We start from the raw sequence: 11475 nt of genomic DNA, 5'->3' as shown, positions 1-11475 counted from the left end.
TAAATATAGAAAAAGCTGATTTTCTCCAATTAGCAGAAATCCACAGGTCTGGAGCTCTTTCCAAAAGTCTTTTCTATCAGAGCATCATCTGCTGCCCTCCTGTGTTTGATACGAATATTATTTTATACCAGAACAAAAAAAAAAAAAGAATAACTGGCTCAATTAAATTTATTTTAGCTGCACTTTGTTTACTTTCAGATCTTTGAATCAATTTTTCCCATACAAACTAGTTTTCCTTTTCCCATTAAAATTATATTTATTTATTTATTTTTCTTTAAAAATTATCTTTAATACATTTCAAGCTACATTTTTTACTTAGAGTTATATAGTATATAAGAACTTTTCATACTGGGCTGCTACTCTTTCAGTACACTACTTAATTTGTTAATTTTCATTTTTTTATGAGACAATAACTAATTTCAAAATATTCTAATATGACCTTTATGTATTAGACCTGCTTGGGTAACAGTATATATAAGACTGTACTTTGGAGCTAGAAAGGCCCAGTTCAAATCCTGGCTTAACCACATAGTAATTGTATAACCTTGGGCAAATTAGTTGTCTGAACTTTTTCATCTGTAAAACAAATACCTCCCCAAAGATCACATAAAACCCTTTGTGCACTATATATATATATAGTGCACTATATATATATATAAAAGCTATCGATATGTTAGCTATTCTTACTATTTAGGAGGCATGTTTTCAAATATATTTTTTCTTTGGTATTACCTATTTTGAGTAAGTTGAAGACTGCATAAGGATATGAATTAGAATGACCCAGTATATTATCAGGATTAAGTTCTGTCTCTCCAAATTCAACACTCAATATTTATTGAACACTTGTGATGTGCCAGGCACTATTCTAAACACTTGGGCTTGTGCAACCTAACAATATAAATCCTAGCCACCTCATGAAGTCTTTCTCTAAGTTACTAACTTCCCTTTAAATTCTTGCAGGTCTTATTGTCTACATTACTTATTTGATTCTTTATACAAGCTACTCCATACTAGGTATCCAGTCCCTTCCTGTCTATCCCAGGGTAGGTTGTCATCTCTCTTGGTCTACTGCTACAGCCTCTAGTTAGAGATGGGGGCCCAGTCTCATGCCACTTTGTATACCTTTAAGTTTTTTAAGGATGGAGATTTACAGCTTGAATCTCTCCTACTCGTTAACATTAAGGGAGGAGAAAGCATTAGTGTTAATATTTTCACTTAATTGCTAACAATAACAGTCTGTTCTGTTACACCACCTCTGTCTATTCTCAACATAGCAGCCAGAGGGATCCTCTGAAACTGGTCAGTTTTTCACCTTGAAGTGACATCCTTTTCTTTTTTTCAAGATGTTATTTATTTATTCATGAGAGACACAGAGATAGGGAGAGACACAGGCAGAGGGAGAAGCAGGCTACCCCCAAGGGGAGCCTGATGCAGGACTTGATCCCAGGACCCCAGCACACCCTGAGCCGGAGACAGACTCAACCGCTAAGCCACCCAGGCATCCTTGATATACATTTCCATTCATTATTTTTATCAAATGCCTACCAAATACTCAAGTCTAAATAACCATAGTTTAATCTACCATGTATCAGTATTTTTCAAGCAAAGATGATGGGAAAGGAATTTCAGGAAATCTGTGAAGTTAACATTATTTTCATAATACTAAGATTTGCCATTCTTAGCTGCTTCAGCATTTGTACAGATGATAGAAAAGCAACGGAGAGTAAACAAGCACTTAGCATGAATCAAAGTAGTGGCACCAAAAAGTACTAGCAGTCTGTATTTTCCACTGCCATGTACTCTCAATGAAAACAAACAAAGCCAAAAAGTCAACTCAGTTTCACTTAAAAATGTTCTTTATGCAGTAGAAAGTAGTAATTTTATGAAATCCTAGCTCTTGAGGGGACATCTTTTTAAATATTTCATGTGACATAATTGGTAGTAAGCATAAAGCATTTCTGCTGCTGCCAAAGTACGATGGTTTTAAGGAAAGGCACTTATTATTTCGGTTGCAAACTGAACCAGCTTTTTTTTTAAGCCTCAAGGAATACAATTTTTTACTTGAACGATTGACAAACTATAGTTACTTGGAATTGGGTATTTGGCAGACATTTCCTTGAAAATGAACCAAGTGGGCCTCTCACTTCAAGGAAAACAAAAGACAGTATTTGCTACTGGTCGACCTAATTGAAGCTATCAAGCCAAACTTAAAATCGTGGAAAACTTATACCATCGCTCTGAGTTTTTCAGCTTCCCACTACTGTAAGACTTCTCCGATGAGATCAGTAGTAATATGAATGAATGTAATCTCTTGATATGTATGATGAGATGTGTCAACATTGTAAGGTCTCTATCACTGTGAGCCAATACTTTCCAAATGAAGGATGTATGAGGTTACAAAATCATGTATGGGTAAAGGATTCTTTCTAAGTTCAAGATAGAGGAATTAATTCTACTGTAACAGAATGAAAAGTTCATTGATCAGAGTCCATGTTATAACTTAAGAAATTACTTAAGAAATAACTTAAGAAATTACTACTTGGGAGTTTTGCTAGAGAATTAACAATTATCCACAATTACTTGAAAAGGCTATTAGAATATTTCTCCCTTACCACATATTTTTGTGGACTTTTCAGACTTCAACCAAAACTTCGTATCAAAATAGTTCAAATACAGAAGCAGACAGGAGAGTCCAGCTCTTTTCTGTTAAACCTGACATTGAAGACATTTGCAAAACTGTTTTTTTTTTTTTTAATTCTTCTCACTGAATTGCTTTTGGAAAAAGTTATTTTTCATAAAGTGTGTTTGCTAACATGTAATGGTTTTATTGTTATCTACACGAATTACTAAATATTTTACAATTTTGTTTTAATTTCCAATTTGATGACTATCAACAGCTAGAACCCTCATTAACAGACTCTGTGGTATTCAAGAATTTTTAAGAACGTAATGAAGTCCCAAGGCCAAAAGGTTTGAGAATTACTGATCTAAAATATGTCAGCTCACATTACTTAAAACCATTAGTCCCAATGGCTCCTCATTTCCCTCAGGATAAAGTCACAAGTTCTTGCACTGGCCTACCAGGCTCTACTCTTACCTGTTCCTCCTCCATCACCCATCCCTCTACTCCTCCCCTTGCTCACTCCCTCCAGCCACATTTGCCTCTTTGATGTTCCTCCAAAAAGCCAGACAATTTCAGTATTACCACCATTGCACTGGCAGTTCCCTCTGCCTGGAAAGCAATTCCCTGTTTTCTGCGTGACTATTTCCCTCCCTTCCTTAGTCTCTGCTCAAGTGTAACCATCCCTATAGTCTAACATAAGCATCTTGTTTGAAACTGCAAACGTACTGCTACTCCCATCCTGCACAACACCTAATAAACTTGTTTATGCCTACAATTTGTGTGCCCCCCAAGTATAACATAAGCTCCAAAAGCGAGGCAAAATGCCCACCACGTAGAACTGACTCAACAAGTATTTGTTGAATGTTGAATGAATGAAAGAACTCGTCTGACAGCCTATCGTTTTTCAGGATGTGTCCAGAATCCCAAGAGAAAGAGACGATGCAACTTACATAGAGGAGTGGGCAATGCTAGTAAAGATTTTTCTGAATGCAAGAACATGAAAGAGGGATACAGTGATCATAAACCTTAATCCTCAGTCCTGAAGGCATTGTGGGCCTGAAAAAAAGCTCTTGGGAGAAGAAGTCTGGGTTGGGGAATATTATAAAGATCGTGCAAGGCGGATCTAACTGTATGGCAATGAACGCTGGCCCTGTGCTCAACTCCTCCACCCATCCATCTCCCGCCTCTTCGGTCTCCCAAGAAACTAAAGTCCCCAAAGCCCTCCCTGGACCCCCTCCACTCAAACGCAAGTGGTCCACACCAAGTGATTGAAAAACTTCTAGACTTTATGGAAAAAGAAACGACAATCAACTAGCCAAAAAAGAGCCTCCAAATCCCGTCTGATCCCAGTTCCTTCCCCCCTCTCTTGCTGGTTTAGGACCTCTCCACCGTCTCAGTTCTCACGGGTCCTGACAGTCCCCCAACGCTGTTCCTAAGGGTCCACAGGAAAGCAGGTCAGGCGGGACGGCCTCAGCTAAGCACTTCTGCACGAGGAAGGCGCGAGAAACAGGAGCAATGGAGAATCGGTCCACTTCGGGGCAGGAACACGCGGGAGTAACGGCAAACGGGAGGAACTCGGGACACGCTCCCGCGTAGCAGTGACGAGACGGGGGTGTCAGTTCTCCTCCGGCTTGTCGGCTGGCGGTCCGCAAGGCTGCAGCATCTTCTCCATCAAGTTGAAGCGGACTCGCGCTTTGCTCTCATTCTCCGCAATGGCGAAGTAGTTGAGAAGGTCGAAGTGGCCCATGTAGGAGCAGTAGGAGTCGCGGTGCTGGTTTACCAGCCACTCCCACTTGGTGGTGTCGGCGTGGCCCGTGCCGATGTACTTGGACTGCAGGTGCTCCAGCTGGCTGTGGATAGTGTAGCGGTCAGTCATCTCGCCGCTTTCCCTTTGCGCCCAGGTCAGACGCCGCAGAGGAGAAGCTGCTCTAGATTTCCACGCGGGAGAGAGCCCACGACACGGAACCTCCCGGCCGGCTCAGTCGCAGGAGAATGACGTCACAGCCACGGAGCCGCGAGGACTCGCGGTCCTACCGCTCAGAGGAGGAAGCGGAAGTGTGTTCCGTCAGGGAATTGGGGTTGCCTAGGCGACGCTACCAGTCAGCCGCCCGCGCCCCGCCCCCGCCGTGGAGAGCTCCGCCTCCTCCGTGGAGCGTTGCATTATGGTCCATTCAGTGGCCCTTGCTCTAGCGCGGAGCGTTGCATGTCGGGACCTGTGGTCGCCGAGGGTTGGTGCGCGCCCGCCTCCCCGGGCGGTCGTCGCGGTTTAAGAGCCCGCCGGCGCCTGGTGGAGCGTCGTGCCGGGGAGGCGGGGAGCATCCCCGGGCGGCTGGGAGCTGCGAAGAAGTGGGGAGCTCCCACAGGCCGCCGTGAGGGTAACCTCGGTGTAACTTTGGTTTCGGAGCGAATGTGGCGGCGTGGGGGCCCCGTCACGGCCCGGGGTGGGTCGCCCTGAGAATCGGTCGACGCGACTGCGGCTCCCAGCTGTGCGTCTTCCTTCAGCGCTGGCGGGGCCGCCGTGGCCTGCCCGGTGCCCGAGTACCCGACGGGCGCCGACGCGTTCGGGCTCCCACACCGCGCCCCGCCCCCACCCCACCCCACCCCACCCCACCCCACCCCACCCCCGACTCTCCAGCTGCTTCGTTTGATCTCCGCCTCCAGCTGCTCGCCCCCCCACGCACCCGGGCCTGTGCGTCTCGGCGTCCGTGCAGCTCGCCTCTCCAGTTCCCGGTACTAGATGTTCCCTCCGCTTGGAATGCTTTTGTTCCCTTGGCCAACAACTTCTCTCTCTAAGTCAGCTCACAAGCATCTCCTTGAAATCGGCTTTGGCCACACCAGACAGACGTGAAGTCTCCTGTACATCGCTTCATTACGATCGCTTTATATCCTACGTTTTGGGTTCTTTTTTTTTTCCTTTTTTTTTTTGAGAACTCCCTCGTGTGAATTCAAACTCCTTGGGAAAAGTAGCGTATGCTTTTTTGATGCCATCATTTATCACAGCTTCTTTTGTGGTATCTTTGTGTGATGCCCCGCTTGCGATACTTGGCCTGGTAGAGCTCGCATTCTCCAAAAACGTTTGATGAATGGATGAACAACTGTGGCAGCAAATAGAAGGGAACATCTTTAGTGGGAGAAAGATGACTTTAAAATGGTTCTATTCTGCAGTTAGGTACAGATGAGTAAGTCTAGAGATCTAATGTACACACAGCATGACGATTAAAGTTAATCCTGTGTTGAATATTAGAAATTTGCCAAGAGAATGGATTTCAGGACATGTTGATTAGCTTAACTGTAGCGATCATTTCATTATGCGTATACATTAAATCATGTTGCAAACCTAAAACATAAACAATTTTTACTTTCTAAAAATATATATATATTTAAAGGAAAGAAAATGGCAAAAAGCATTCTTTATGGGAACAAATGCCTGTACCAAAAAATGGAAAAATAAAAGTCTTATTCTTTGGTTTAAACCATGTTATATAAAATTTCATTCCTAAAATGTAGAGACTGTTCTAAGATATACCTGAGGATTCACTGTCCAGATATATCAGAGCTTACCATTTTGCCATTGCTTCCAACTTGGTTATATTTGTTTTGGTTTTGGTTTTCAAAGAAATAAAATATAAAAAATGAAGTTCTCTGTGTTCCCCTCCCTAATCTATCTACTTCAAGAAACCAGCTTGAATTTAAAGGTCACCATTTCCCAGTCTGGTTGGGGTTTTTTGTTTTTGTTGTTGATTGCTGAAAGTTTGTGTATCCAAGGGGTTATTGTTACACATGTTTGAAGTTTAACATAAGTGATACCCTGTGGGTATTTTTCTTTCCCTCATCAGAATCCATGTTAATATACGCGGTTTTAGTTCATTTTTCCTGTTGTGTAGCACGTTGTTGAATTAATATACCATAATGTGTACATTAACTCAATGATAGACATTTAATTTTACATCCTTGCATAAGAAACAATGCTGCAATAAATATTCTTGTATATATATATTCTTATATACATGAAGAAGTTTCTCTAGGGCATATATATGGGTAAAAAATTGTTGAGACATAGGGATGAGTATCTTCAAACTTTGCTGGTTATTGCCAAATTGCTCTCCAAACTGCTTATACTAATTGGCTTTCCCAGCAAGAGAATGAGAATTCCTTTTGATCCACATCCTTCCCAAAACTTGATATTTAAAAAATATCAGATATTTAAAATTTCTCAAAATATCCTCAGATATTTAAAAAATGTATTCAGATTCAGTGGGTGGAATGGAATTTCACTGTGTCTATAATTTGCAATCCCCTGCTTACTCGGAAGACATGCTTTTTATGAGTTTATTGGTCTGTTATATTTCTGATTTGTGAATTGCATATTCATACTTTGACAATTTTTAAAATTGCAATGTTTGTCTTTTTCTTACTAATTTTTTAGGAGATATATTCAGAATGCCAGACCTGCTAGTTATATGCAATGAAAGTATTTTTTTTCCAGTCTGTGATACCTTCTTTATGGTATCTTGTACAGAAGTTAAGTTTAAAGTAGTGAAATGTATCAGCCTTCCTTTATGTTTCATGCTTTTTCATCATTGGATTAAAAAATGAAATTAAGGAACACCTGGATGGGTGGCTCAGTGGTTGAGCATCTGCCTTTGGCTCAGGGCATGATCCCAGGATCCTAAGATAAAGTCGCTGCATCAAGTTATCTGCGGGGAGCCTGCTTCTCTCCCTGCCTATGTCTCTGCCTCCCTCTGTCTCTCATGAATAAATAAATAAAATCTTTTTTAAAAACCCAGAATTAAGCAAAACTCTTTTTACCGTTGGGCTATAAAAAATAGTTTCCTTTATTTCATTCTAAAAGTTTTTAAATTTTGATTTTTAATTTAATCTACCTGGAAGTTTTTCTTTTGATTTGCTTGGCTTCAGGGATCTAATTTTCAAACATTTTCCTACATGGCTAACTAGTTCCCAGTGATAAGGATCATTCATTAAATAGTACAAACTTTCCCTACTAATCTTTAATGCTTCTCTTATATATGTGTTTCTGGGCATTCTGTTCCATTAGTCTCTTTGTCTATATGCACATTGGTAACACAAGATGTTAGTTATTGTGGGGTTTTTAAAATTTTTTTAAAGGTGTTAATTATTATATCTTTATAATAAATCTTGATGTCCGGACAGGTTGAAAGTCGTACAATATCCTTCTTTTAGAAATGTCTTAACAATTCTTGATCCTTTGCTCTTCCACATGAATTTAGAGTTGTCAGTAAAATCCTCATGGAAATTGTGATTGCATAGTCAAAGCCAGGGAAATTAATATTATTTCGCTATCAGTAAGAATGATTCTAAGGATATGAGAGAATTCCTCAAATTCAAAGGGCCCTTAGAACTAGATAGAAAGTACATTTACATATAGTAATTAGGAGCTAAGGTGTATTAGTTTGCTGGGGCTGCCCAAACAAAGTACCACAAACTGTGTACCTTAAACAATAGAAATTATTCCCTCATAGGTCTGGAGGCTAGAAGTCAGAGATCAAAGTGATGGCAGTGTTGGTTTCATTCTGAGGCTTCCCTCCGTGATTTGCTGATGGCCATCTTCCCTCTGTGTTCCTCTGTATGGCTGTGTCTTAATCTCTTTTTATAAGAAGGCCAATCATATTGGATTAAGGTCCACTCATGTGGCCTAATTTTACCTAAAGGCCCTCCATTCAAATTCAGCCACATTGAGTTACTGGGAGTTAGGACTTCATCGTGAATTTTGGGGGGACACAATTCAGTCAGTGGTAATGGTTTTATACAATAATGAGGACTATATAAGAAAATGTATCTTTTTACATATTTATAAATTTAATTAATTAGATTTGTGAACACAGTTTAACCACATAAGAAAACTTTATTTATTAAGTCAGACAATTGTAATACTTACAAGGAAAATGCAACATATTACATTAATAAGTGTGGTTTAAAATGTTGAAGAGTAAAAATTTGGAGTGAAACTAAATTTTATCCAAACACCTTGTAAGAGTGTGAAATTTTGCTAGGTTTATGGATAGTTTAGGATTTTTTAACTGAAGTTACAAGCTTAAGGAAAAAAAGGCAGTTTTTTCATATAACTTTAATACACTTATAAATTAACTTCTAAACTCTAAACAGATCTCTGAATGGTATTTTGTGCATTTCCCCGAGTGAACCTCAAAGTCATCAAAAAAGTTCCATTTAAAAAGACCAGCTTGCAAATAACATAAAAACCCATAAAAACTGCTTCCGGGATCCCTGGGTGGCTCAGCGGTTTGGTGCCTGCCTTTGGCCTGGGGCGTGATCCTGGAGACCCGGAATCGAGTCCAGCGTCGGGCTCCCTGTATGGAGCCTGTTTCTCCCTCTGCCTCTCTGTTGCTCTGTGTCTCTCATTGATAAATAAATAAAATCTTAAAAAAAAAAAAAAAAACCTGCGATTTATTTGGAGAGAATTGTCATTTTTTTTTAAAGATTTTATTTATTTATTTATTATTTATTTATTTATTTATTTATTTATTTATTTATTTATGAGAGAAACAGAGAAAGAGGTAGAGACATAGGCAGAGGGAGAAGCAAGCTCCCTGTGGGGAGCCTGGTGTGGTACTTGATCCCAGGACCCCAGGATCATGACCTGAGCCAAAGGCAGATGCTCAATCACTGAGCCAACCATGTGTCCTGGAGAGAATTGTCATCTTAACTATTTTGAGTTTTCTCATCTATACACATAGGAAACATTACAATTTATTTAAGTCTACTATTTCAAATTTAAATAAAACTGTATAATTTTTTTCCGTAAAGATCTGTCACATCTTTGGTTAGATTTATTCTGGAGTATCTTCCATATGTACTTAAAGATGTTCCTTGTGAGTCTTATATTGTGACCTACTAAGGAATAACACAACTTCTTACACTTATTGCCAATAAAGCATTTTGGTCTGTAACCAGAGATCTTAGAGAAAGCATGGGAAGACATACCAGGAGAGCTTCTACTATTTCCTGACTCAAGATACTACTTCACGTCAATCCTGCCTGTTAGGTCTCTTCTATGTAACCATCAAATACTATCTTACAATTTGGCATTTGAGTAAGAAAAATATGCAAGAAAAGATGCCATTGGAAAAATGTAGAATTAAAAACATAAAAGGAAAAGAAAAAGCATTTTTGAGCAGAAAATTATATTTTGTCTTGTTTATTTTTTAAGTGTGGAAATGCAAGGTAACATTTTCTCTTTTCATTATTCTTGGTCTTGTGTTTAATGGCTTTAATTTATTTAAGGTCATTTAATATTTTGTCCTTTTTTTTTTTTAAGTAGGCTTCATGCCCAGTGTGGAGCCCAATGTAGGGCTTGAACTCAAAACACTGATATCAAGACCTGAGCTGAGATAAGGAGTAGGATGCTTAACGGACTGAGCCACCCAGGCGCCCCAAAACTCATTTAATATTTTGAACAGTCAAGGTGTCCTTTAAAAACAAAAGAAGTATACAAAGGAATGCAGTTTCTAATATCTGTCCTACCCCCATCCTCAGTAAGTAACCATGGCTACATGTATCTTGTTTATCTTTCCAGAGACTTTTTTTAGGATTGTATATATAGGCAAACACAAATATATATGATATTTTATTCCTTTTAAAATGTAGATAGTAGGGGCAGCATGGTTGGCTCAGTGGTTTAGTGCTGCCTTTTTGGCCCAGGGCGTGATCCTGGAGACCCAGGATCGAGTCCCACATCGGGCTCCCCGCATGGAGCCTGCTGCTCTCTCTGCCTGTGTCTCTGCCTCTCTCTCTCTGTATGTGTGTCTCTCATGAATAAATAAATAAAATCTTTTTAAAAAAAGAAAATATAGATAGTAGCAAAGTCCTCAAATGAATTGTTTGTTTTTTGTTGTATTTTCTTTGACATATCATGGAGATCATCCCAGATGAGTACATGAAGAGCTTCCTTATTCTCTTTTTTTGGTCTTGTTTTATAGTTGTATAATATTTCCTTGCATGGATGTATTGTACTCTAAGTAACCACTCTCTAACATTTCGTTATTGCAGAAAAATATGAACCTCAAATTGACATGAACTAAAGTCACATTTCCTTTAGTGAAAAATTATTTCAGGTACCATATTTGGTCTGTAAGCAAGTTTTAATATATAAGGATTTTCAACATTCGCGGGTGTTGATACCATGTTTCACACTAGAGGTCGCCAAAACAGTATTTAACGCCAACAAATAGCCGAGAACTTTTTGGAACGAGGCACCTGGAGTTTCTCAATCACAGTAAGCAGGAACTGTACCTGTGACGGAGATGCTGAAAACAAACTTTGGTCTGCTATATTTTTAAAGACACTAAGGCTCTGCTAATTTAGAAGGAAAACAAGCAATCCTTCCCTTCTCATCATGCAAATTTTGCGTTGGGGTTTTATATATAGTTGGATTAAACAGTGATATGGAATTTAAATGATACAGGATTTAGGGAATTTTTAAAAAGAAGTTTGCTAGACATAATCTTATTTACTTGTGATTAAAAGTGTCTTTAGCTTTTCTTTACTGGATATCCCAGGTTTCATATATCTGAGTAGATCTAAAACTTGATTTTTGAAGGGTTTTGCCTCTAATTGAGCATATGATTCAAAAGGATAAATGTTCTGTATCTTTTTTATGATTACTCGGGTAATCATAAAATATGATTGCCACGGGTATGCGTTCTATAACTCTTCATTTGAGATTTAGTAGACTGTCCCTCTCATTCTTTTTTTTTTAATTTTTTAAAATTAATTTTTATTGGTATTCAATTTACCTACATACAGAAAAACACCCAATGCTCATCCCATCAAGTGTCCACCTCAGTGCCCGTCAC

The 11475-nt window shown here is 39.3% G+C and overlaps 1 protein-coding gene across 1 annotated transcript; it reads right to left on the bottom strand.

Moving 5' to 3' along the window:
• Positions 1 to 3888: 3888 nt before the first annotated feature.
• On the bottom strand, positions 3889 to 9054 carry SF3B5 (splicing factor 3b subunit 5). Its single transcript, XM_025997954.2, has one exon. The coding sequence runs from the start codon at positions 4497 to 4499 to the stop codon at positions 4239 to 4241; it is 261 nt and encodes an 86-aa protein (XP_025853739.1). The 5' UTR covers positions 4500 to 9054; the 3' UTR covers positions 3889 to 4238.
• Between the last annotated feature and the right edge of the window lie 2421 nt (positions 9055 to 11475).

The sequence above is a fragment of the Vulpes vulpes genome, chromosome 1, assembly GCF_048418805.1.
Source record: "Vulpes vulpes isolate BD-2025 chromosome 1, VulVul3, whole genome shotgun sequence".
In the NCBI taxonomy this organism is placed as follows: Eukaryota; Metazoa; Chordata; class Mammalia; order Carnivora; family Canidae; genus Vulpes; species Vulpes vulpes.
This window is presented reverse-complemented; position numbering and strand designations above follow the sequence as displayed.